This window comes from Aythya marila (assembly GCF_965140915.1).
Source record: "Aythya marila genome assembly, chromosome: 1".
Lineage (NCBI taxonomy): Eukaryota > Metazoa > Chordata > Aves > Anseriformes > Anatidae > Aythya > Aythya marila.
This window is the reverse complement of record NC_139042.1, coordinates 146,571,933-146,598,338: the sequence shown is the minus strand read 5'-3', so window position 1 is coordinate 146,598,338 and position 26,406 is coordinate 146,571,933. Positions and strand designations below refer to the sequence as shown.

At 46.3% G+C, this 26,406-nt stretch overlaps 3 protein-coding genes across 4 annotated transcripts in view; all 3 read left to right on the top strand.

The window, feature by feature from the left end:
- Nucleotides 1-240: 240 nt before the first annotated feature.
- Nucleotides 241-12,242, top strand: WEE2 (WEE2 oocyte meiosis inhibiting kinase; the record flags this gene model as incomplete). The annotated part of the gene is made up of 11 exons (XM_082762271.1): nt 241-573; nt 2,747-2,946; nt 3,806-3,854; nt 6,488-6,660; nt 7,284-7,405; nt 8,275-8,421; nt 9,097-9,198; nt 9,536-9,621; nt 10,525-10,695; nt 10,779-10,921; nt 11,799-12,242. The coding sequence occupies 11 exons, from the start codon at nt 241-243 to the stop codon at nt 11,950-11,952; spliced, it is 1,680 nt and encodes a 559-aa protein (XP_082618397.1). The 3' UTR covers nt 11,953-12,242.
- An 897-nt stretch (nt 12,243-13,139) lies between these two features.
- Nucleotides 13,140-17,751, top strand: SSBP1 (single stranded DNA binding protein 1). Its single transcript, XM_082751563.1, has 6 exons — nt 13,140-13,208; nt 13,624-13,684; nt 14,455-14,595; nt 15,221-15,308; nt 16,133-16,221; nt 17,585-17,751. Exons 1-6 carry the CDS (start codon nt 13,185-13,187, stop codon nt 17,626-17,628), a joined length of 447 nt encoding a protein of 148 aa, XP_082607689.1. The 5' UTR covers nt 13,140-13,184; the 3' UTR covers nt 17,629-17,751.
- Nucleotides 17,752-23,550: 5,799 nt separating this feature from the next.
- The window catches only part of CREB3L2 (cAMP responsive element binding protein 3 like 2), a 77,714-nt gene continuing 74,858 nt past the window's right edge, over nt 23,551-26,406 (top strand). Inside the window, exon 1 of one of the 2 annotated variants that reach the window (XM_082751780.1) lies at nt 23,551-24,071. In XM_082751780.1, the coding sequence (XP_082607906.1) occupies nt 23,961-24,071 (111 nt within the window). In that variant the 5' untranslated portion in view covers nt 23,551-23,960. The remainder of the gene's footprint in view (nt 24,072-26,406) is intronic. The other variant, XM_082751779.1, reaches the window with a different exon arrangement.

The window sequence follows — 26,406 nt, the reverse complement described above, 5'->3', positions numbered from 1 at the left end:
GTTTTATTTGATTTGCACTAGCAAAGCGGAAGTCAAAGCTGTTGTTGTCCTATGAATGATAGCTGGGAGGATTTATAGTTGGGAGTTCTGGGACAATCCTTAATCAATGCAATTAAATGTTAGTTGTGTGTGCCCTAAGGGAGGGGGCAGTTATTCTGCTTGTGTAAATAATGCTGCCTTCTTCTCCCTCTAACCAAACAGGCCAGGATCAGCTCTATCTGTTCCATTTCGTATGGTGAAATGGATGACTGGGACAGTAGCGATGATTTCATTCAGAAGCTGGACTTCTCCAGTTGTGGTGAAGAGGGTGAAGACAGAAGCATACACGAGGAGGATGCCCTGGCCTTGAGCCCTCTCAGGAGCTGCGACTCCCAGAAGTGGCAAGGGGACAGCCCTCTCCCTGCAACCCCTCACAGGAAACTCGGTGAGATTTTCCTGAGCAGGACGAAAGCCTGGGTGAGTCCTACCCTGAAGTCTCCTGTGGGTGTGACCAGGAGCCGTGGCAATGCTGAGACACCGCTGCACATCACCTGGAAGAAGCTGCGGCTCTGTGACACCCCATACACTCCCAAGGTAATGTCACCCACCTCTGTGTCTCAGCAATCAGGGTCTGTGGCATCCCTGGGGTGCTGCTCTGTGTGTGTGGTGTGGGGAGTCTGTTGCTAGCTCTGTGGAAAACATGTTTTTACTGCTAATGATTGTTGGCCTTCTCTTCTGTTAGAAACCTGGACCGCAGGCTCCTTAGTTAAGGAGTGATTATTCTGCAAGTGTGAATAGAAACCTGTGTGTGGGAGCAGGTGTTTTGACTCTTTCCAAGCTGTTGTTGAAACTACTTAACTGGTATTAGTTCAGCCAAATTTAAAAAAAAAAAAAAAAAAGCAGCCATGTGCCTTGGCTGCCCATGCTCTGCTTGGGGCACTGGACATCTGTATCACCTGTAGGAAGCATGTGCTGTGCTCCCAGCGGGACAAATGCGCCTCTTTGAGGTGCTCATCACCCCCGGGGGGAGCTTGGAGGCAGGCAGCTGCCCACACTGCGTGCTCTGTTCAGCTCATTTTTGGATGAAAGTGGGTTTTCTCTTCAAAGAGCACATTGGGAGTGATGTTGCTGCTGGGGTTTACTTTGTCTAGCGAGGCTGGAAGGCTTCCAACCAGCTCGCTGTTCATTGATGTTGCTTCTCTCTTAGCGTGTAACTGAGCTGTTCGGTGATCTTGGGGAAGGCAGGAGTTTGTTCTCAGGGCAACAAATCAATGTGTGCTTGTGGAGGAAGATTTAGCCCATCTTCCTCTGCATTGCTCTTCTACGATGTCGTTTATCTACTTATCTGGCTTGTTGGGAGAATGGTCTCAGCCCCCTATTTTCTGTGAAGCTTCTTGTATAGAACATAATACAGCTGATCCTGCCTTCTGTGAGTGCAAGTGTGGGCTTGAAGCCAGCTTCTCTGCCCCTAAAGATCTCTTGTTGTGTGTACTGGCTTCTAGCATTCAAGACTTGTGATGAAATGGAGCTCTTCCAGGCCTCACAAGTAAGGATTTGTACTTCTTGCTTCTATCAAAGGGCTTCTGTTTCTGCTCCCCTCCAGAAATGTGGCTTTGTGGAGAGAAGGGTGGCCCTACGGCCACACATGACCAACTACGTGGCCATAGGTGCTGCAGAGTGCCCTGCCCCTCTCCAGAGGCAGTGGCTGTAAAGGGCCTCACTCCACTTTGTTTTCTGGCAAGCTGCAGCAGACAGGCTCTAGAGGCTTCAATCTGCCTGTGAGGGTGGCTGGGAGCACGGATTGTGGAACACTTCAAGGTGGGAGAAAGAGTATGAGCAGAGCCACATCTAACTGCATGCAGATGAGCTCTGGAGTCTCCTCTAAGGCAGAGCAGGCAGACAACTACAGGCTGTGGCCATACCCCATCCTTGAACAAATTGCTACAGCTAGTTGTGGCAGCTGCCTTGCTTACCCTGTGTTAGCAGCTGCTCTCAGGTGATGTTACAGGAGACAAGTCTGATTATGGAGTAGAGCTCCAGTAAAGCAGATGGGAACTGCAAGCATGCAACAGCAGGCTGCAATGGTGTTTTATATCCTTTTCTTGACTTGTGGCTAGACTGGAACATAGCCACAAGCCTACAGAGCTTCTTGGTTCCTGGGTAAATTGGGCTGGATTTAAAGCCCTTTCTAAGGGCTTTCTCTAGGAAAAAGGTGTATTAAAAGCGGACCTTACGCTGCCACCCTGAAGCTGAAACAAGTTGAATGCAAACTGAAAAGCTAGACTTCTTTTCAAAAAAAGCTGGTAGTAACTGAAGGGTTCAAATCAGAAGGGAACTCAGGTCATGTCCCACTTCATCTTCCTGACAAACCTGTCCTGACCAAACTGATGCAACAGTCCAGGTTTGATGAAATTGGTCTTGTGTTAATGCAACCATGGTGCAATTTCTGTGGCTCTGTAGGTGGGGAAGATGAACAGCTGGTTCCTCTTGAGGACTGAGCTTGTAGAAGTGTCTTTGCAGCTCTCACCCGAGACAGCAGAGAACAGAGAGAGGGCTTGGTGAAGATTGTAGCATTTTGTGGAAGAAGAAAACTGTCAGGGCTAAGTCAAGCATGCAGAGCTCTAGAGATTTCCCTGTCTTGAGGAAGGGAGCTGAGGTCTCCTTCATTTGCAAGACAGCAGTGGTTTTATTCTGACATGGCAGCAACCAAACACACTTTGTTGGCTCATCTACTGTGTTTTTTTTTTTTTTCCTCCCCTCAATACAGAGCCTGTTATCAAAGACAGCTTTCCCTTCATCTGGGTCAAAGGTCCCACCCAAAGGCTTCCGACATCTGAGATTTACTCCTGGCGCTGACTCGGATGACTCCACCCAATCTTCTCTTGTCAATATTAATCCCTTTACACCAGAGTCATACCGGCAAATGCTCTTTCTTCCTAATGGCAAGCGGAAAGTCAGAGGAGACATGTAAGTGAACTGTTCTTAAATAACAGGTGGGAAGGAGTCTGTTTGAAGGAGATAAGTAATGAAGGAAACATCCAGTACCCGGACTTATTTGCTAGTGATGAATCATCCACTTCAGTAGTGTTCACTGATGAAAAACAAACCTCACCAGACGTGAGGGTAATAGAACAAATATGAGTAAAACCAGTAGTTTCACTTGTTCAGAAATGCAAGTGGGGGATAAACAGCTCACCTCAGTGTTTTGGATTCAGAAGAAAACTGCAACTGTCTCCTGACCATGGGTGGGGTGGAGTTAGGTTGGTTTATGCCCATATCTGGGACTTGGAAGATGTGCATGTTTGGATGTAATGGAGATTGTTAAGGTGGGAACTTGACATCATTGACCTGCAAAAGCTCTGGCCCAAATCTGGTTTGGGATAGCCAACACACAGGCTTAGTCAAGTCCCTGTGCACTACAATGATGTTTCTTTCATAGTCCCAGCTGTAACAGGACAAAGGCTTCCCCTTACCCCCTTGAAAGCATATCAGTGCAATTTTCTCCATCACTAGGAGCTTGTTGTGCAAGGCTATTTTCCATGTAGCTTCACCAGAAATAAGGTAGCCAGCAGAATGGTGCTTTGGATGATGTTTCTGTGTCCTGTGGACACTACAAAAATTGACTTATGCAAGATTTTTTCTGACTGAGAGTTTCTAGCCTGAGTCTGCAGTCTTTCAGGCTTCACCTAGAGCCTCACTGCATATTAATCCTTTACAAAATACATATGTAGGATGGGATTTGATTGTTCTGTGCAATGTTTTCATGTCAAATCTTGGTTGTTGGGCTGAAGTGATGCATCTTGACTTTCCTGAACTTCCATTACAGGAGGAATCCTGATCCAAGAAGCCAGTTAAAACAGGAACTACAGACCAAGGTGAGTGCCTCTGTATAATCTTCCACAGAGAGCATAAGATACTAGCAAAGATTTGGTGCTTGATGAAATTTATTCACCTATTGGAGTTTAAATCATGGCATTGTGACAGAAGATGGGTACCTCTGATAGAATAATTCCAAGCTGGATGTGTGATGTTAACATTTGAGACTGCAAACTTGGAAATAATTGTGAAAGGAAACTTGTGATAAAGCAGATCTGAAACTTTGACAAGTGATCCTAAGACTCATCTATTTTGGTCAGTAGGGCATTCTGGGAACTATAATAACTTGGGCTCCTTGTCTTTGGGAGAAAGTAATTACTGTGTTGCTATATTACTGTAAATAATGAGAGTACCTTTGTGGTTTGAAGAAGCAGGTGTATTACCATAGCTATGAACAAGTGTACTGAGCATCCTCGGATGTAAAGGTAATATGGTTTCTATATTGCAAATAATATATGTACCTGTACCACAAACACACAGACTTGAGCTGAATGGCTCTGGTGTGGATGAGTGTCAAGGTCTGAGCTTCAACTGCAGTAGTCACAATGGCAAACTGCTGAAAGGAGACAGCAAACTTTTTATTCACCTTCAGTAGGCAAATGTCTTTTTTTGGTGTAGCTCTTGTCAGGTGAGCCAAGAGGATGCTTCTAATTTTTGAATACCACAAACAATATATTGTGCTAGTTAACTACCTTGGCTACTGTGTACAACTATTATGTGAGGAAAGCTGAGGTACAGGAAAAAAAGGGACTAATCTAGAGAAAAGTGATAGTGTCAGTAAATGCAGAGCTACCTATATCCACGGACCTGTGTACTTTGCTATAGCAAGTACGGAAAACAAGTTTTTGCTGGCTGAAAATCCCACTCTGACCAGTGCATAAATGAGGCCAGCTGTGAATGGGTGTTAATCTGGCTCCACACTGAAGCTTTGCTGGCAGTGCTGGAGAAAGAGCTCAGTGTACCCTTGCCGGGCCTCTCCCTGCTGCTGCCCTTTGCTCTGCTCCTGCTGGTCTTTGGTGCGGTGGGAGAGCTGTGCAAAGGGCTCTGGGCTTCCCCTTGCTCCCTGCCCTGAGCTGGACAAGAAAGCTGGTGTGTCTGTGCTTCTCTGGGTCCACGATAAGATCCCACTATGGTTTGCTTAGCAACAGATCAGCAGATACTGCCTTGAAATGCAGAACCAAACTGTCCTGCTGTTGCCTGTGCTTTGCTGACAAACCTCTGTGGCAGGCTGTGTTGGCCTGGCTGCATGGGGCAGGAACAAGGTCTTGCGTGACCCCAGCCATGCTGGCAGAGCTGGGTCCAGTTGCCCTTCCTTTCCCATTTTATCTGGGGGAAAACCACTTAAACGGGTGACTTCTGGATCACAGCTGTATTCAGGTGTGACAAAAAGCTCATTTTTCCTGAGCAGCACCTCTAAGTAAACATCTCTTGTGCAGGTAGGTGGAACTGTTTGTTGTAACTGAAATATTTAGGCTTACTGGAAGAATAACGGTACCCTCTAGCAGAGAAAACTGGTACTGCAGAAAAATCACTGCAGCAGATTTATTATGCAGCTGTAGTTCTTCTATCATGCAACATCTGGGGCTACCACAATTGCTGTGTTCTGTAGATGGAAGCCTCAAATAACTTACTGAAATATTACTCTGCTTCAATGATTATAATGAGCATGTTACAGGTATAAAACTACCTGGAGTTGTATTTATTTCCTGAGTTAAGATAGTGTAATATACAGTTGCCTTATGAAAGATGGCCTGTTGTGAAGAGTTACTTTCACATGGGCCCCATCTGACTGGCTGTAGGAACCAACTCTTTACCTCTTTGCTTTAAGGTCATGTCAGTCTAGCAGCAATCACAGCGGTGGCTTATCTGGAAAGCAGTCCAACGTGAGCCCCTATCCCTGTAAGGGACGCAGATGATAAAGAAAAACCACTTAGCCCATTCTCTCTTGTTCACTTCATGCTCCACTGCTTATCTTTTCTTCTTTACTTACCTCCCCTGCCAGTAGACATGACTCTACATGCAGTACCAGCATTCTCTATTTCCCTGGGGACTATTACTGTAGCAATAATGTTCCAGCTGCTCTGCAGGCTTTCAGCCCTTTGTGGAAAAGTGGCTCCCAGTGAGGAAATAGCTGGAAATACAAATACTGAGACCTGATGATATGCAGTTAGTCACAGCTGGTGCATCAAGCCTGATGAGAGCCTGGACTGATGCAGAATGCCCTTGCTGCAGGCACTCTTGACTAACAGAGTAAAGCAGCTCTTATGTTACTGGGGCTGCGTTAAGCTAGGACACCAAGCTTCTCCTGAGCCCAGGGTAGTCACTGTAGTGATGGTAGTCATGGTAGTGATTTCTAACTATGGCTAGCAGGTCATGATTTAAAAATTAAAAAAAAAAAAAAATCTTGGCCAAGTCAGGTCAAGGTGGCCTTTGTTAGGTGGCCAGGAAGAGTGCAACCTCTTTAAGTGGAAGGACTAGAAGTGTATCTGCATGCATATGTAGAATCCAGAATGGGAGAGGGAGTAAGATGGTTGCTCTGTATAGGTAAATGCTACACATCTCTAAAAACATGGCAAGTGTTACCTGACTTCCAACTCATCCTGCTGTCTCTGCTGTTTTTATGACCTTCTAGAGATGTCCTCTGAAGGAGAGCAATATGGTTTCCCGCTACAAGAAGGAATTTCTGGAGCTGGAAAGGATTGGTGTGGGAGAATTTGGCTCTGTCTACAAGTGCATCAAGCGCCTTGATGGATGCGTTTATGCCATCAAACGCTCCAAGAGGCCTCTGGCAGGATCCTCGGATGAGTGAGTGTGCTGGCTAGAAACTGTTGGTTGAAATGATGGACGTGTTTTTGGGAGGTGTGATGGAGAAGGAGGCAATGTAGACCTAAAGGTATCTGAGAAGTGTGGTAGGAGCAAAAGCTGGCTGCTGTCACTATCAAGTGGGAAGGTGGAGAAAGTTACTGCTTTAGGTCTGCTGAGCATGAATGTCAGAGAAGTATACCCAGGCATTATAAAGCAACATGGCAACTTACCAAGCTCCTCAGATCCATACAGCCAGTCTGTCTTTAAAATAACTGTTAAACATCTCATCTGTGGCATTGCCCTGCCCTGCTGTGCAGCCTTTCTGCATCTGTATTGACCAGGCAGTTGTCCTGCATGTTGACATGCTGAAGTGATGGCTTCAAAGCCTCCTCTTCAATAAAAGACTCATTCAGTATTTTTGACAGCTACTCAACCAGTTTGAGGTGTTTCTGAACACCCTTTTTAAGGGCTGGATTTTGCTTCAGTAGTAGAGAGCTAGTTAGTTTGCCAAAACACAAGGGAAAGTCCAAAATACCTCTGTGTTCCATCTCCCAAGACAGGCTACAACCCGAGCAGCCCCTGATGCCCTGTCCCCAATACTTTTTCTGTGCGTGCTTCTCTAGGCAGCTGGCGTTGCGTGAGGTTTATGCTCACGCTGTCCTTGGACACCACCCCCATGTTGTGCGCTACTACTCAGCGTGGGCAGAGGACGATCACATGATTATTCAAAACGAGCATTGTAATGGTAAGAGCAGTGCTATTGAAGGCTGAGGTGTTGGGATGGGGTGTACTTAAGATGAGTATCTTACAGTTTTCTTGGCTAGGAGAAAGGCCTCATCAGCTGCAGAGGAATGGAGTTAAATAATGGGGTGAAATGTCCACTGGTGCTGCAGGCAGGAGTGTGGTACGCTCATCCAGGTTTGCTCTGGCTGTATGGTTTGTTGGGAAATACTGGAAAAGACACCTGACAGCCAGAGGAGCTGTGAAGGCTGGTGTATAGCTCGCCTTGCTTATCTGGTGTTAGTCTGGCAGCTGTGATAATTGGTGATAGCAGTTTGGAGTAGTTACTCTAAATCCGGTGGAGGTAACCATGAAACATGGGGATCACTGATGTATTTTTGTGCTAGTGAATGAACATTTGAGACTACAGGAGAAGTGGTGAAAAGGAAACTGATGGGGAGTGAGGCAATGCTATTTGCTAGTCCTGCGAAAAAGTGAAATAGCCAAGCTGCCTTAATGGAGACCCACAGAATTTCCCTGCTTTGTCAGATGTTGCATTTTTTTAACTACCACTAGTGGATACGTGATTAATTTCATTGCTCCACTGTTCACATCCTGCTTTATGCCTGTACAGATAAAAGCAATGAACCTTTCCCCTGTAAACTTGCAGCAGCAGCATTGCTACTAGGTCAGCCCTTCTGGTGCTGTAGGTAGAACTGCAGTTGCTGAGTGCCTGGCAGGCAGCAGGGTGCTCCAAGGCAATGGGAAGGCTGGTGCCAAGCGGTGATATCCGGGTCTGGTCAGGGCTGTCACTAGTAAGCCTGCAAGTGCTCTGGTCCATAACTTATATTCTAAACATGCTGCTCCATAAAGTCTTTGGCTATTTTCTCCTAGGTGGAAGTCTCCAAGATGCACTGTTGGAAAATGCAAAACGTGGACAGTATTTCCTTGAAGCAGAGCTGAAGGAAATCTTGTTACAGGTCTCCATGGGGCTAAAATACATCCACAACTCTGGCCTTGTACACCTGGATATCAAACCTAGTAAGTGTAGCACTCTCCCTCTGCCCTGTAAGTGCTGCTGGCTGGATGCATTACAGTGCTTTGAAGGAAAGAGTATCTTGCCCTAGAAAGTGAATGTGTCTTGTGGATTTCTAAGCTTTCCACTGCTGTGGCTCTAGAACAGAACATTCTCTGTTAGTTGGCAGACTTTAATTCTTATGATCCTCATAATCCTGGTTCATGGGAATCACTTTCCTACTGGTGGAGCAAGTAGGATTGCTAAAGAAGACAGGGACTTCATTATTTGCTGCAGTTCTGTTGCACAGTGCTCAACCTTTGTGAGAGCTGCAGTGAGAAGTGAATATTTCTTCTGTAGTTACCCAGAGGGATGAAGTTTCTGTAAAACATAGTAACAAGCCTTCTTCTCTGTGCATCCTTAACAGAGGATCTCCTTGTATGCTGAAATCATGCTCCCAGCTTGTGGAGCAAAGGGAGGGGCAGAGAAGTTGATTATGCTGGGATATTTTATGCATAAGATACAACTGTCTTGTCAGTTGTATTGCTGAATATGTAAGCTGGGCAGAAAGCACATGCATAATTTCTCTGGCTGCAAAGCTTAGCTAGCTTGACAGGTGGGATTTCTACGGAGTTGTCAGACTGCTGACTGCTGCAGTCAGGTTGCTCAAATAATAGTTGCTAAACTTCACTGTCTTGCAGGCAATATCTTCATCTGTCACAAGCTGGCAGTTGAAGGCCATGCTGGGCAGGAAGAGAGCGACAGCGAAGATGAATTCTCCTCTGGTGTGATGTATAAGATTGGTAGGCTTTTTGCTTACTTTACAACTGACTTAAATTTAGGGCTGCCCGTTACTGCTTGATATTGCTATGTCTTAGTTGTTGAAGGGATTTACATAACAGAACTGATAGCATCATCCTAAATACCTCTTGTACTTACCAGAATTAATTCCTCTGCAGTGACAAGCATTAGAAAACTTGTTGGCGTGTTTCCAAACCCAGAATCCTGTGTAGAAGCAGGCTTGTTCTTATTCTGTTTCTGATCATTCTGTTGGTGCTCTTAAAAGGTGCTCTTAAAAAGCTGGCTTTTATTGGAGACTTACTTCTGTCTGCTCTGTTGGTCACTTTTTTTTTGTTTTAGGTGACCTTGGCCATGTGACATCAATAACAAATCCCCAAGTGGAGGAAGGGGACAGACGTTTTTTGGCCAATGAGGTATTGCAAGAGGTAAAGTTGCTGGTGGGAGAACAGGGTGGTGAGCAGCTGGAGAGATCAACCATAGTAAAACCATTATTCTGGCATATTTCTCATCTTATCTCCTCTTTCCTGTGCCAGGTCTGGCTGTGAAATCAGTGAAGTTAATAATTGAAATAGTAGAGGCTTGGGTATTGTGCTTCAGAAGCAACTTTAGATTATTGCAACTATTTTACCTGCAATGAGTAAAGGGGACAAAAACTTTAAGTCCCCTTCATGTGACATATCCAGAGGACATAACTGTTGTACGTCACTGAGTAATATATGCATCTAGGCAAATGCTTTGTACAACAAACACCAATTAGGAACAAACACCAGTTAGGTAGTGGAGAGGTAGGAGGCACAGCTGAGGAATGATGCAAGTCCTCTTAAACCTGTAGTATTTTTGTCACTCTGGCCAGTGAGCAGAAAGGGAATCTGTATGTAACAACCAGGTTGGATGTGTTAATCAGCTCAGGTATTTAAGTGATGTTATTTTTCCTGTGCTGCATGTGGATTTAGGAACTGTTAGGTCAATATATCACATGCAGTCTTTTGGTTTGAGTTAGGTATGCCTGGGTTATGGCCTTGTGGTAAAGGGCAGGTGGCACATATTTGTTAGGTGTTTGTCCCCTAGACTTGCTCTGGTGATTCTAGTGTGGGCTGCAAGCTCCTCACGAGTGGGTGAAAGCTAATGTGCTGCTAACAATTAGCCAACAATACTACAAAATTCAATATTACTGGCCAAAGTTCTTATTCTAAAGAGGAGAAAACTAACTGGGACAGTGGAGGCAGTATCATGTACTTGTTTAGCTGCTGCTTTTTGAGGTGATAGCCCAACACCTCTAATTATAACAAGGTATTTTCTTTGTATAACACTTCATCTCCTCTCTGCAGCAATACTGCCATTTGCCGAAGGCGGACATCTTTGCTCTGTCACTCACGATAGCTTTAGCAGCAGGTGCAGGACCACTGCCTCACAACGGGTCCATGTGGCACCACATCCGCAAAGGGAATGTCCCATCGATCCCTCAGAAGCTTCCCGATGGCTTTCTTGAACTCCTCAAGGTGAGTAAGTAGCCTAACAGGATAAGGATTTTTCCAGTTCACATGCAAGGGAGTTTTAAACCCTGAACTCCTTTGCCTTCTAGCTCATGATCCATCCTGACCCAGCGGAAAGACCTTCTGCCACAGCTCTTACGAAGCACCCAGTTCTCCGTCCTTCACTTGAAAAAACTGTGCAGCTTCAGAAGCAGCTGAATGTGGAGAAGTGTAAGACTGCCATGCTGGAAAGGTAGGGCTTGTGTGGGCACAAGGGAGAGAAGACAGGTCTGATCACCAGGCTTGAATGCAGGGAGGCAGTTCTGGGAGACCCAGCATGCAGGAACACTCAGTTAAAGGGCCTGGAGCTGGAAGGGCTGTGAGGCTGTAGCTAGGGACTTGCGGTGCCAAGGCAGCTGTGGTTCACTTCTGGCTTTGAGACACTGGCTGAACTAGAGCAGTGAACTTGCACACTTACTGCAAGCATGGGTGATGGAAAATACTGATACAATGTACTGCCAGATAAGAAAAGTCTACTGAACAGACAGTGATCTTGCACAGCAAGATGAGAAAAATGCGAGGTGGTGGCGGACATCCTCCTTCCCCATGCTCACTTGCTGCTGTTGTTGGCAGTAATGTTTTCAGGTGCTTAGATAGTCACCCAACCATATAATAATAGTCATAATATAATAATGTAATACTCAGCTGGGGAATAGGTTTTCAGTGTAGACAAAAGAGCACATGTTATGGGAGAGCAGCAAGCATCAGGGAAGGAAAGCAATGGAGGAGAAGTAAATGCCTTTTTTAGATATCTGCTGCTTGGAGTGACACTGATTCTAACAATACAAATACTGAAACAATGTGGAGGGGGAAGATTGAGGTAGGGATTCTTCATACTGGTCTGTGTGTTTCATGACCTGAGGCATGGACTACTTAAACCTTTAAAGTCAATCCAGTCAGGAACAGAAACTGTGGAGAAACCTGTAGTACTTTTCATGTCAAACCTAGTGCCAAAAGTAACCATTCAGCAGTACTGCAGTAACCCTCCTGTGCAAAATTGTTCACAGATAATGGGGATTCATATATAATGTAGTTCTCTTCCTTTCCTCCTTTTTGTCTCTTCCCTGCAGGGAATTAAAAGCAGCACGCCTTGCCCAGAGCCTCATGAAGGACCAGCCCTTAAGTGCCAAGCTACCAGAGTCTGAAACCTCTTCTAAGCAGAACAGCAAACGCCTGGTGGGAGGGAAGAACTGCCGCTCATTTAGCTTTACTTTGGGTTACTGAATTTGTGTTGTCCAAGAAAATTCTGGCTGCTGAATGGCCCTGTGAAAGCAGAGGGTCTGCCCAGACCAACACCCCATATTAGCTCTCCCTGTTTTTTTTTTTGTTTGTTTCCCTCTTTAGCTATGATGAGATGCTGGCTGAGGAAAGGAAAGAATGACTAGCTCAGAAGTGTAAGATGTGATTTCAAGTGTATTTTCCTCAGCCTTACCTGTTTAATTTCTTGTGTAACTGGTCTTGCTCTAGACTAAGAATATTTTCACATACAAAGGGAAGGATGGCATTTTTTTCTGCTTCCCTTTGTTTAGACCCCACTAATGTTTTATTGATGTTTCTGTGGTCTTAACACTTTGGCCACCTGTGTATTTTTGAAGGAAATCTGGTTGTGTGAGGAGTACAGCATCATTGAGGGGGGTGAGAATAATATTTTTAACTACATGTCAGGAGGTAGACCTGTTACATCATGGTCCTGATGGACTTTAGATGAATTTGGAGCAGTGTTTCACTGAGGGAGATAAAGAGTGAAGGAAGTGCTTTTGGTTAAGGGGGCTTTACTTGAGGAAGCTGAAGGAAACTTCCCCTCCCTTAACTCTCAGCATGAAATTATGGAACTGAAGTCGATAAGCTTTAGCAGAAGAGTTCCTGAAGCCTGGTGTGGATTATGCTGATTGGAAAGGACTCTACACTTCAAGCGGGGAGGGGATGACTTCAGTGTGTCCTGGCAGGTGGATCTGTGGCACTATTTCCATGCAAGTATCTCCCACATGGAGCCACGGCCTGCCTGGGCTATCCAGGTGGCTGCCTAGAAAGCATTTAGGCCTTGTCAGTCCTGTTTCTTTTGGAGTTGCCTTGTGAAGTGTGTGATAAATCTCATTCCCCCTGCTAAATGTAGCTTCCCGAGTTCCTGTCGGTAGCTGTGTGGCTGTGACACCCGGTGGCCGTGCTGTTCTGTGAGGGAGAGCGAGAAGCGATGGCTCCGTCACTACCAGTTTGTACTCAAGCGCTGGCACAGCCGCGCCTTTTAACCTCCTACCCCCTTTCAAACCCCGAAATGTGCAAATAAAGATTTTTAACGCTTATTTTTACTTCAGACCGAGTGGCTATCTTTATTTATTCCTGCGATTTTTGACTCTTTTTGGCGGGCGGGGGGTGGCGCTGCGGCTCCCCCCGGCTCCTTTCCGCTTCCGGGCGCGGCCGGGCCCGCTGCTCCCCGGCCTCCTCCCGCGGGCGGCGGCATGCTACGACCGGCCCCATGGCGGGTATGGGGCGAAAAAGGGGGAAAAAAGGGGCTGTGCTCAGGGACAGCGGGCCCTGGCCCTCGGTACTCCGCGGTCTGCGGCTGTGGAGTGTCCGGGGAGGGCTGCGCTAGGCGTGGGACCGCCGCGGGTTGTGTGCGTGCGGGTCAGGGGGGCGTGCAACAAGGCGGCGGGTTTCTGAGCTTCATGTTCTTCCTAGGCGGCTGTCAGGCTCCAGCTTGACAAAATAGCCTCTTAAATGAACAAAACAGGCTTTGAATAATCCTCCCGGCTCCGTTTGGTGCGGCTGAGCTCTTCCCCCAGCCCCCGTGCCTTGCTGGGAGAGAATGGGATTGCAAAGTCTCTGTAGGGGCTCAGGAAATGCGGTGTGGTGGGTGTGATTTGTGTCACAGAGACTGATATCTGTCTGTTCCTGCAGGTGTTCCGCCAGTTTGTAAGGCATGAGTCCGATACGGTTGGCTCCTTGGTCCTGGAAAGATGTAAGTAGCTGCTGCGTGGTGAGGTGGGTATGCTGCTGTGCTTCCCAGCACCTGCCTCTATGTGCTCTGTGTGCTCTTTGCCTGGACTTCCATGTGCCTGCAGTGCTTGTCTGGGTGCTGCTGCTGCCACACCGGGTGTAGGTTTCAGAGTTTACCTTCCAGTTCACATGCTCACAGTGTAGGAGTGGTGCTCCACTATCTCCTCCAGCTTTCTGCCTTCAACAAGAAGGAATAACCTGTGTCCATCCAGATCTGTTAAAAATGTTGACCCTGTAATTCAGAGGATGTGGTGTAATAATGCAATGTTGTTGAAAGTATATCATTTTCTTTACAAAAAGAGCAATGATATACTATGGTCTTATGATAGTTAAATAATCAAGGTATTTTTAAACTAATGCAAAATAGTCTCAAAGCACGTATGGATGTGTCTGTGGAAAAGATGACAAAAAAAAAAACACACCTTCATCTCCCTAAATGAGGTTATTCAGCAGTGATAACAATACTAAAATAGTAACCAGTGCAGGGTCTGATTAGCCAAAAGTGATAAAAGCTGGAAAAATGGTCAGAAATTGAGGAAAGTGATTGTTATAGTCCTTGACAAAAGTTTCTGATTACAATTTGCCAAGATTAGAGGGATCATAATTCACCTGTGTAAGCCTCTTTGAAATCTTTAATCTCTTCCTAGTACTGAAAATGATTATTGAGTCTTCAGGATTCTGTCCCATACTCAGTAGTGCATCTCCTCTTGCATTTACTCTCTTGTGTTTCAGCCATGAATCGTGTTCAGTTACTTGGTCGCGTTGGACAGGACCCAATCATGAGGCAAGTGGATGGAAAAAACCCTGTCACCATATTTTCTCTTGCAACCAATGAGATGTGGCGAACAGGAGAAAACGAGGAAGCCCAGGGAGGTGAGTTTGCACTGAGCAACCTGCTTCTGCCCTGTTTTGTGGTCATGTTTGCATATTCAGTAGCACCATGCTTTGCCTTCAGGCTGCTCTGTAAATTTCTGAGGTGCAGAGAAGTTCCTCTGAGGTCAGTAAGGATGTTTGTATGTCCCAGACTCATTCTCAACAGCGTGTGCTGAATAGGGGTTTGCTTGTTGACCCTCCTCTGGAGGAAAGGAAAGAGCACTGACTTGGCAGTTCTGCCTTGTTGGGGTTGCCAGAGGTGCAGCAGCTTCTGTACTCTCTATTCCAAGAGGGGAAAAAAAACAATGATACATTTGCTCTATGATTCTTCCATCAGTCTGTAGCTACAGTTGTTTGTTTTTTTTCCTCTAACTTTTGTCTGATGTGGAGTCTGTAAGGGGCAAAAAAGTCTTGTAGTATGAGCATTGGCTTACAGGGAAACTGATCTCTTGGTTGGAACTGTGCTCCTGCGCTTTTGTTTGGACACAGATGGGTGGAACATCGGATACTAGTGTACTTCTGCTTCTTAAATCACTTTTCATAATTTGAGAACATGTTGAAACTAATTTCTGAGGCTTGCCTGAAAAAGAGGATGTGGCATCTGACTTATTTTTATGTACCTTAGGTGATATCAGTCAGAAGACAACATGGCACAGGATCTCAGTCTTCAGACCAGGCCTCAGGGATGTTACGTATCAGTATGTGAAGAAAGGGTAAGTGAACGTGGTAGAGGATATAAAGCCCTTGTAATTAGTTGATGTAAGAATTCATAGAATCACCAAATCATTTAGGTTGGAAAGGACCCTTAAGATCATCAAGTCCAGCTGTCACGTAATACTGCCAGTACCACCACTAAACCATGTTCCTAAGTGCCACATCCACACGTCTCTTAAATACCTCCAGGGGTGGCAACCTCACCGCTTCCCTTGGCAGCCTGCTCCAATGTCTGACCACCCCCTTCTGTGAAGAACTTCTTCCTGATAGTCTAAACCTCCCCTGGTGCACCTTGAGACTGTTTCCTCACATCCTGTCACTTGTCACCTGAGAAAAGAAACCAACACCCACCTCATTGCAGCCTCCTTTCAGGTAGTTGTACAGAGTGATGAGGTCTCCCCTCAGGCTTCTCTTCTCCAAACTAAACAGTCCCAGCTCCCTCAGCCACTCATAACTTCTGTTTCCTACTCCCTTCACCAGCTTTGTTGCTCTTCCCTGAACACGTTCCAGAACCTGATGTCCTTGTAGCGAGGGGCTCACAACTGAGCGCAGTACTCAAGGTGCAGTCTCACCAGTGCCACATACAGGGGGACAACCAATTCCCTAGTCCTGCAGACCATGCTATTTCTGGTACAAGCCAGGATGCTACGGACATTCTTGCTCAGTTATGGTGAGCAGGAGCTGTACTAAGATAGAAGTGCCTTACAGTAAGCTAGCAAATGTGCTACACAAGTGATGCAAAAGCCTATGGATTCAGAATCAGATGTAAATGAGAAAAGAGTGGTACAGTTTTCTGACCAGAACCAAATTCTTGACTTTTCAGTTCTCGACTCTACGTTGAAGGGAAATTAGACTATGGTGAATATACAGACAAAAACAACGTGAGGCGGCAGGCAACAACAATTGTTGCAGGTAAGGAACAGTGCACCAAAGTCCACTTTGTATCTTTAAAATGGAGAGGGAGGGGGTGGAGGACCTATGAAATAGGGCTTAGTCTGTCTTCATCCTCAGAATCTGTAGTTGGGGAGGCTTGAGAGAATGAAGAGGCTCTCTTCAGTTTCCAGCTTGTGCCACTAGATGTCCTCTGGCACTGTGTGTGAAGGGACAAAGTGAGAGCTTCTGGTTGCAGACTATTGCATAGTTCGCTTACGCAAACCAGTTGGTGCAACAGGCAGATACTGCGTGTTTTAAGAATGTTGCCATGTAGTGCTGCAGGTCAGGCAGATTCTTCTAGCCAAAGCAGAGTTCATTCAGTACTTTAAGTTTGGCCAGAAATTTTTACTTCCTCAAAGATAGGCTTCACCAACTTTAAGGACCCTTGTTTGTGATAGATTTTTTATGGAGAGATAATTTAATGGAGAACTTAAAAAGACCTCAGTCTTGTAGCCAGTAGTGGTAAGAAGAGCACAGAATGGACAGAGTAGTGTTGTCCCTTGAGTAAACACAGTGAAGAATAGAAGTGGGAAACTGAACTGTCTTTAAATAGCATGAGGATAGCCAAGAACAACTTGGTCCTACTCCTTTACTGTGGGTAGAGCAACTGTCTCGTGGCTTTTGAAGAAGGGCTGAAATAACTGGGTAGTAAAGCGAACACTTCTGTTATACAGCTATATCTAAAAAAAAATAGAGGAGAAAAAGAAAAAAAATATTCTGGATGTTTATACAGTTCAACCTCCTTAAAACGATAGCAATCAAACTTTCACATGAGCAGTTGCAGCTATGAGCAATTGGTTGCTGTTTATAAGTAGCTGGAGGAGAGAAGCAAATCCTTTTTTTTGTTGTTGTTGTTTTAAATTGGTATTTTCCCTAATGATTTCTTGTTAGTGTTCAAAATCCCTGGTCTCAAGATGCTGCAGAAACTGAGGCTTGATGAAATACTAATACTGTAAATAATGATGAAAAAATACTATAGTCCCATGGGCTAATGATGTGATAGTGCGTAATGAAAATGCGAAAATAAAAACAAAGTAAGCTGTAACTGATAGAGATCATAGTTAAAGAATTAAAACGTTATTTTGAAATGTTTTTGATATCTTTGTTCAGCAACTTTTCATCACATTTAGCACACTTGTTCCATAGCGTGTGGTTGTCTTGAATTCCCAGCCTTCTGGGGAGATAAAACTGGAACCCTGTATTGGACAGTTTTGTGAAATGTTCTGTTCTGAAATATATGTCTTTGCAGCTTATTTCTACAGAAATAGGTTGTCTTTGTGGATGTGCAGGCGTGCAACAGCGCAAAATAATCCTGAAGTATAAATTCTCTATTTCTTTTCAGATAACGTAATTTTTCTGAGCGATAATGTGAAAGAAAAGGTGTGAGGTCATTAGTGCTTGGACTTGAGGCCATTTCATTCCTTGTGCATCACAGTGCTTCATAATCCTGTAATCATGTATATTGCTGTAGTTTCTTTAAAAAAAATAAATAACGTTTGATACCCGTTATGTGTGTGCTTTGTTTTGTTTTCCTGTGTGCTTCCTCTCTTCATCATCATCTCTACTTTGGACCTTTTTTTTTCCTTAAAGGAAAGGATAACCTAGGAAACTATATTAATTATTGAGCTGATGAATATCTAAGTTGAAATCACCTCTCTTAATCCTCACTTTCAAACCTTATATCCTCATCTGCCTTAATTGTTCTTCTGTCCTGGAGGAGAAACACCTTCTGTGCGTTTGATTCTGACCCTGTGTCGATTCTAGCATCTGATCAAATCAGATGTTGTCTTTCACCAAAGCCTGCTTTGGTCACGGGCTTAGGTCTTCATTATTATGGCCTTTGACATACTATGTCCATATGATACCGTATTCCCAACCCAGTGCTGTGTTAGGGTGCTATGCCTGCCATTTGCCATCGGGAGGAGCTGGCAGAACGACTGCCTTGTCCCTCCCTTAAGGGAGGCCAATGGTACTGTGAAAAACATTGCTGATCCTAGGTTCTGTTACTGGGGGAGTGGTGGTTATAGTGCTTTGACTTCAAGTATCAGACTGAATATTATTAGTGTTTTTATTAAAAAAAATAAATATGCAAGCTAAAAGGTGCTTCATTATTACATGTAGAAGTGGTAAAATTCCCACTGTAACAGTAAGATGTGAACAGGGAAAGGAAACTGTAGGGGGTGACAATTTCCTGCCTTCAAAGCTGGTGGGATTTGCTATTTCATCTCCTTGATTCCAGTACAAAGCATGCTTATGTGTATTTTTTTCAGTTCTTCCCCCTATAGAATGGTCTTACGTTCCTCTTTATGAGCACTGGCAGTACTACCAAAAACTTTCATTTTGGCATTTACTTCTGGGTGGAGTTACTGCTTCAGCTAGTATCCTGGTCCCCATCGCTGGCATGCTGAGGTGTTAGATGTGCTGGAAGTGCTTAGTTCGCTGTGCTATCCACACGAGAATGTGGTATCTTTTAAAATAGAAAGTTCAGATTTGAATTCCAATAGCTACTCTTTGTTAGATCTGAGTCTGTTGGGAGGCTCTGATCTGTACTGAGGGGGGAAGTGTCTCTTCTCTTAGTGCAGTTATCTGCATGAGGAGTACGTCAGGCTTTCAGAGGCAGAAAAGAGCAAAGATTTCGTGGTTAGACCTTCAGCGTGCATTAAAACATAGCTGTCCCAAGGCTGAACCTGGCAATTCCCACTCCTTGCTGGCTCTTCCATCTCTACACAAAGTTGGTTCAACACAACACTGCTGTTAGTTCGGCGTGATCCCATGTTGTTCTCCCTGCTTCAAGTCAGGCCAGCAGAAGTACAGTCACGCAGGAATGTGATACTCCTTTCACCCTCAACTGATTTATTACAGCAAAGCACGCTAGGTGAGGGGCAGATCTTCACGACTGAGAGACGTATGCAAGGTCAGCACTTAAGTATTAAAATCAAACAACTCTTCTGCGTTTGTTCTTTCTGTCTGAAGGAAGTGCTGGACAGAAAGACCAAGTCCTTGTGGGGTAAGGTAAACCCCTAATAACACAGACCTTCAGGTGGTTCCAGGGGTGGCAGGTAATAAGCTCCTCCAAGGGTGCTTGTGTGACTTGATAACAGGTTCCTGTAGTGCACAGTACTTTCTGAGAAGGGTGACTAATAGCAGGGTTGACTACGGATGCTGGAGTAGAAAGTGGCATTGTTTTTTTCCTGATCACTGGCGAGAAGAATGTGAACTGCCACAGGGTTATTGTGGTGCACTTGTACAGTGATCATCCAAACACAGTTTGTGTTTGGTCCATGCAGAAGTTTCCTGGTAGGAGAAAGCTCAGCTTTCAGCTAAGATTTTTTTTTTTTTTTTTTTCATAGCTAGGAGGCCTGGAGTGAATGTACTAAGCCTGTTCATTTAGTTGTTGCCTCCTTATTTACACCCTGCCGTGACAGTGGAGCTCAATGCTGCTTCTGACTGCCTGCTTTGGAGTTTGGGAGCTGGCTTTGTGCTCTGAAGTCAGAGTACTGAGGTGGCATTAATGGTTGCCTTCACTGCTGCACCTGCAACTCTCGGTGAGTGCCAAAGGGCTCATCCTAGTCTCTGCCCATGGCACAGGATGGGGATGGAGCTGAGCAAACACAAGGTGTATGACTGGGTGCCAACAAAAAAAATATTTGCTCAAGAGCTTCAACTTTTCTTGCTTTTCCAGTTGTTCTACTTAAAGTTGCTGGTAATTTTTTTAAAGATTGCTGTGTTGTACCTGCTACAAAGACAACACACATCTACAGTGAGAATGCAGTGTTTGAGAGGCCACACGCAACGTTAATTGTTCACCACTATTTTGCATTAGGGTGGATTTTCCTTCGAGATGCTACTAGCAATAGACAGAGCAAAAGCAACTGGTGGCAAAAGTTGTGTGTTCAACTCCACCTTGCAGCTACTGGGTGAAGTTAATGTATAAGTGAGTAATGTGGCTTACGAGAAAATAAGGTGTGAAATCAACGTTCATCTAGCAGATGGGTCTTTTTTTTATGGCTAGTTACTTCTTCTGTGAGGAAATGTTAGAGTGGAGCGGTATCCACCAAGTTGAATACAATGATACCTTGTTTATAGCTGGGCAATATTTTTCCGTGCTGTCCCTCGGTGAATGGCGTTCAGCTCTTGATTGTCCCTGATAACCTCTTGTGTAAACTGGATCAGGAAAGCCCTGTTTGCTTGCAACAGCTGGGGCATTTAGACATGTTTGACCTTCCCAAGGAATTTATTTTATGTACTTATTCAGGTAGATTGGAAGAGATAAAAAAATAAATACAGATCTCTTTTACGTGTTTGGAGTATTTCTTAAGAGAGCTGAGACAGAGCTCCTTTGGTCAGTGAGGCACCTCAGTGCCACTCAGTTATTTCTGTCACTGTAGTGCAAGGTGTAGGAAACCCTCTTCTGTGCTCATTTCAGTGGCTGTTTTGCTCTGGTTTGAGGGAAATACCGCAGGCATTGTGCCTGTTAAGAGCTTTCAAAACGTCAGACAGCAAAGAACATATTTAATGGAAGTGTGACGTGCAATTGATAATGTAGATACAATCCCCACCCACCCACAACGTACATGGTACCTTGAGGGCTGCTTCATGAAGCAGGACTGGATGTCTTTGACTGAACCAGCTTCTCTTGCTTCTTGTTCAGGACTCAGTTTCTGAGGACAGAATAAGAACACGATTAAACGTGACTGAGGGCCTGGACTAGTACAGAATTACTAGAGTGTTTTTTTTTTTTTTTGTTTTGTTTTTTTTTTTAAACTGACGAGAACCTGCCTTGACTTCTGTCACAGCCAAAAGGTGTGACTGGTGTCTCATATGAAGGGGTGAGTGTGGCTGGCGTTGCCTGTGGGAGCCTGGTAAAAGCTCATGCAGAGAGGTCTTGAATTGCAAAGGCAAGAAAGCTGAATTAGTGCTTTGAGAAGTCCCTAGGTACAGGAGGGAGGAATATTCTGGTAAAGGGATCTTGTGTTTCTGTCAGTATACCTATTATGTGGTTTCAGCAGTGGGCTGTCTCCAGTACTGGCAATCCCACATCTTTCACAAGTATTCATGTCAGAAAAAAAAAAAAATAATGCCAGGATTGTGGGAAGAAAACTTTGCTATTCTCAAGCACACCTTCTATTTTTAACTGAAATTTCTGTGGTGGGAGCATTTTTGCAAATAGTTGAGCATGTCTGTGTGTACAAACTAAAACTTGGTGGCTGTTCTGACCAGGTCTTGTCCTGTTTTCCCTTGGGGATGGTGAGCTTCTTCACATGGCAGATCTCATTTACACAATAAATTCCCTTTGTTAGTGCGTTATCAGTTGCTGGCTAGTGTAAGTGATGTGTTTGCAGATGATAAATATGCAAAGAAATCACCTTTCATGGGATTTCTACCAAGACATCCACTTGTGGGAAACGTGCGTTGGTGCATGTAAATTTTTTTTCTTCTGCTGGTTGCTTTGTCTCTCACCTAAAAAAAAAAAAAAAAAAAAAAAAACAAAACAAAAAAAAAAACAGCTTGTTACCATACTTTGCAAGTTCAGCACAATCTCCAGAAAACACTGTGATTAGAAGTTGGTAGCCTGGTCTTTCTCTGTGTCATTCTTAGTCCTGAAATTTGGGCCCTGTGCTCTTTAAGAGGTGCTAATTTTGCTGAAGAAACTCACTTTTTCTACATATGGCCATTTTCTATGGTTTTTAAGGAGTATGATTTTTCATTTGTAGCTGATAAAAAAAAAAAAAAAAAAAGCACACGGTTGTTATCCTTTTATAGGTTAGGCTCTGTTGCTATTTGTCCTTTTCTTGCTGGTTGACTTTTCAAACTCACCTGAACAAAATGGCTTTAGAAAATGGATGGTTATCTTGATCCTGGTTGTCACAAGTCAGAAAAATGTCACTTGTAAATATTTAATGAGCCTTTGTGCAACTGACCCGATCAAGAACTGGGTAACGATGCAGTCACTGGAGTGACTTCTGTAACCCGGATCTGCAAGGAAAAGAGAGCACCTTTCCTTTGCCAGGCTTTCTGAGACTTAACTTACAGGCTTGTATTGTTGCTAGCTTTTTTTTTTTTTCTTTGATATTTAAAGTAAGTCATGTTTGTTTGGAGCTCTACCTTCTTACCAGCCACCTCCTTCTCAGCTGGCTTGGTTTTGTGTGTGGCTTTTCAGTGTGGGTTTTCTGCTCCTTGCAAACAGGCAACAGAAGAGTAAAAGAAAGTTGAGCTCTCCCTTCTTCCCTTCAGCTGCATCTCTGCATGCAATAAAACCCCACCTTTTCTCTTCTTGTAGCTTGACAGTCTGGTTTTCTATTGTCCCCCTGCGTTGGAGGGTAGGGTGGGTTTGAACACAGTTCAGAAGACTGTGGTGAGGAAATGGTCTTATGCAAAAGGAGAGGCTGAAATGCTCACGGAATTAGCTGAGCTGGAATTTAAAACTGCTGCTAAATCTGCCCGAAGAGGAAAATTATGAAACACAGAAAAACTGCCTTGATTTTCAGCATGCTAGTAGCTGTTGAAATACACTGTTTAAAATCCTCCAAGCAGTATGGGAAAAGTTAGGAGGAGAGTTGTGTCTGTATAATGTTCTTGATGTTTCTGTGGCGCTGTCTTTCCAGTGTGTGTGTTTCAGGTGTAGTCAGTTTGTGACCATTAATGCACAAGGCATTGGAGTGCTGTCCCGTGTGTTGATTAATTAATATCCTCTGGACAGGATTACTTTTCCTTCACGTTCGTGTCCTGCTTCTTGATGCCCTGTACGTGCTGCCAATTTTTAGCAGAAACTTTCTAATACACATTTATTTTCCCCAAGAATAATTGGTTCTGCAGCACAAAAACTTCAGTGTGGTCTATGTTAGTTGCCCCACTGCAGGGCCAATTGGTCACGGTTCATTATGAAGTCCCAGGGAGTTGTGTTAGAAACACTCAAGCTCAAATGAAATGTAGCCTTCAATACCCATATCAGTAAAGTGGCAGGCACAGGACACCTGGTTACCACTGTCTAGTTATTAGTTACCGATGTCATGCTTTAGATTAGTGTGCAGCCCCACAAATGGGTAGTGTCTGTGTACTAAAATATTTCTGTGGCCAAAAGAAAATCTTTCATAGTGTTTATGAGGACTTGGCAGCACTGTGTACCACAACTGGGGGGCTTCCCTTCGTGTTCCTGACCACTGGACACAGCTGTTGTTAAACTTTTTTATTAATCTTTTACTGTTTGGTCACGTCAGAGGAGGATTAACGAATCTCCTCGGGCCGGCCCTGCCCCACACAGCGCCCTCCCCCCACTTTGTTTTCCTCAGGGGCTCCCCCTCCCGCTGCCCTCAGCCGGGGGGCGGGCTTCCGCGCGGCGGCCGCAGTCTTGTCGCTGCCCCATTGGCTGCCGCTCCCGTCGCTCCCACCGCCCCCTCCTCTCCATTGGCCGAGCGGCGCCGCGGGGGGGCGACTCTCCTCTCCCACGCCGCGCCCTGCGGGTCCCCGCCCGCATTCCGCAGCTGGAGCCGGGAGGGCAGGCGGGCGGCGATTGGCCCGCGCCCCTCCGCCCGCCTTCTCCTTCGCCTTCCTATTGGCTGCCTGCTCGGCGGGGGCGGGGCCGGGCGGGGGCGCGGCGCGCAGCTGGCGGCGCGGCCCCGCCCCTCCGGGCACTCCCGGCAGCGGCGCCGGTGGCGGCGGCGGCGGCGGCGGCCGCGGGGAGGGAGCGGGCGGGGGCCGGTGGCGGTGTCGGTGCCGCCATGGAGGCGTGCGAGGGCGGCGAGCAGCCCCCGCTGCTGCTGCTGCAGTGGGACCGCAAGCTGAGCGAGCTGTGCGAGCCCGCGGACCCCGACGCCCTGCTGGGACACACGGTGAGCGCCAACGGGACCGGGAACCGGGGGGAAATAGGGGACGGGAGCCGAGCCGCGGGGCTGTCCCCACTCTGGGGCAGGGAACGGGGGCGCTGCCGTGGGGAGCCCGCTGTCTGCAGCCCCCCGGAGCGCCCCTCGAGGTGCTGCCCCCCTGCTGGGGGCTGCCCTGGGGCTGGGGAGCCCTCCTCCGTCCTAATTAGTGCCCTCCTAATTAGCGCCCTAAATGAGCTCCTGTGTTTGGGGCTCACCTCGTGTGTCTTCGCCTCGCTTCGTGGGGCCGGCGGCGTGGTGCGGGTGGAGGTGACAGCACGCGGTGCCCCGTGGGCAGGAGCACGGCATCAAACCCTCTGCTTTTCCCCTCGTTTCTTGGGGTTTTGGGGCTTCGAGCGCTCCCCCACCATGTGTCTCGCAGGAGGCAGCAGCACCATGGGCTCGCTTCCTTTGGGAGCGACGTGCTGCCCTCAGCGTGGCTCCGGGGTCTGGTGGTTGGGTTTTTTTGGGTACTTGAAAAGGAACCTTCAGGGGCTACTCGGAAAGAAAAGGCCACCTTAAAGCCTAATAAAAAGCGTGGAAGGTGTTTGCCTGCTCTGTTGGTTTTGGAAGAACTCCAAGCGGATCGATCGGTAAAGGAAAGCAAAAGCAGCAGAGCGCTACAGGTGAAGTAAGCGTAGCAGGGTATCGGGGTCATTAATGGGGAAAAAAGGTTCCGAAGTGATCGCTCTTCGGGGATGAGAAAGCGCACGTTTCTGCTCGTTGAACTTCATTTCTTTTGGGAAGTGCGTCCCGCCGTGTGGTGGAAAATACCCTGCTTGCCGTCATGAAACAAACTCTCCATTCACCTCTGGCTCAAAGTTCACAGGATCACTTAAACAACAGCACCAAAAAAAAACTCAGCAAGCAAGACCAACACAAAAAAAAGCCACCCACCCAAAAAACCCTCTGGACGAAACACCAGTTACCTCCCGCCTGATGCTCCCAGCCTGGGAGGACTGGTCTACCCCAGCTGTTTTTATTGTGTGGAGCCCAGCCTCCTACACCCTGCCGGCGCTATCACCATCGCAGCCGAGGAGCACGTGCCCTGTGGCTCCCCGTAGCTGTGACTGAAGCCGTGAAGTTGGTTTCCTCCCTTGGATGAACATCACCGTACGGGACGGACCAGCAGCACCGAGCGGGTCCCTTTCCTTCTGCAGCCGGACCCACCATGTGCAGGCTGGGGAGGGTGGAAGTGCCGTGCCAGCTGCCTTTTGTGTATCTTAAGTTAAATTTTAACCTTTTTTTTTTTTTTTTTTTAAACAACCCTAAAGGCTGCTCGTGGATCTGGTGAATTTGAAGCTGGCAGGCAAGTGCGAAAGCATGCATATGCTTAAAGACTCAGCCTCCACTTTAAACTATTCCAGCCCTAATTACCAGGGCTGAACTCCAGCCTCCCGGGGACTTACATTTCTCTTTCACCAGCTGATGACTTCACCAGCGCCCGCAGCAGCCTTGCTCCGCCGGTGAGCTCATCGCCTGTGCTGGGAGAAACCGCTGCCTCGGGGGGCTCCGAACGGGCCGGGGCGAGCAGCAGCCCTTCTGGCAGCTCCTTGGAGTCTGCGTGCTTTATGGTAGCCACCTGGCTGCCAGATAGGTTGCAGCAGCGTGTTTTTCCAGAGCGCTCGAGTTTCGCATGGAAGAAAAGGCTGAAAGGCTTCCCAAGGGTGTGCTCACGGCACGCGTGGCGTGTCTGCGTATGATCTTCATCTGGCCCGTGGCTTGCTGGGGTTGTGTGCTGGTAATGCCATACCCTAGTATTTTGCAATGCATTATAAGGTTGTTTTTTTTTTTTTTTTTTTTTTTTCCTTTTTCCTGGCAGTCAACCAGAAAGGAAGCACAAAGCCTGCAGCAGCCCCGAGGGAGCAGGAGCACGGCCAGGCTGCAGGCTCCTCACTTTCTTGCCTGCTTCTTGTGTGCAGTGCCAGCAGGCTCGAAGTGGCAGAGCTGCACGGCTCCTAGGTCTCTGCTGGGGCTGATCCGTGGCTGTACACGTCCTGGCATCACTGGTGGGCAAATGCCCCGTCTGGTGCAGATGGAGAAGGCTGTTGGCAAACGCGCTGTGAGATGCCAGCTACCTGTCCCCTTGCTAGAGGGCAGCTGAAAGGCAGATGCTTCTTACGAGCTTTGGACACTTAAAACCTCTTTATTTAATCCTGAAGAGGCAGGCTTTTTATCCTTCCCCCTCCATTTTCATGATTTTTGGTGTTTTTAAACACGTTAGCTACTTGTTGCTTCAAAGTAGCCCAAAGTTAGCGGGGGAGTATTGCTCTCCTGCTAACAGGCCTGAGTACTGCTCTATGGA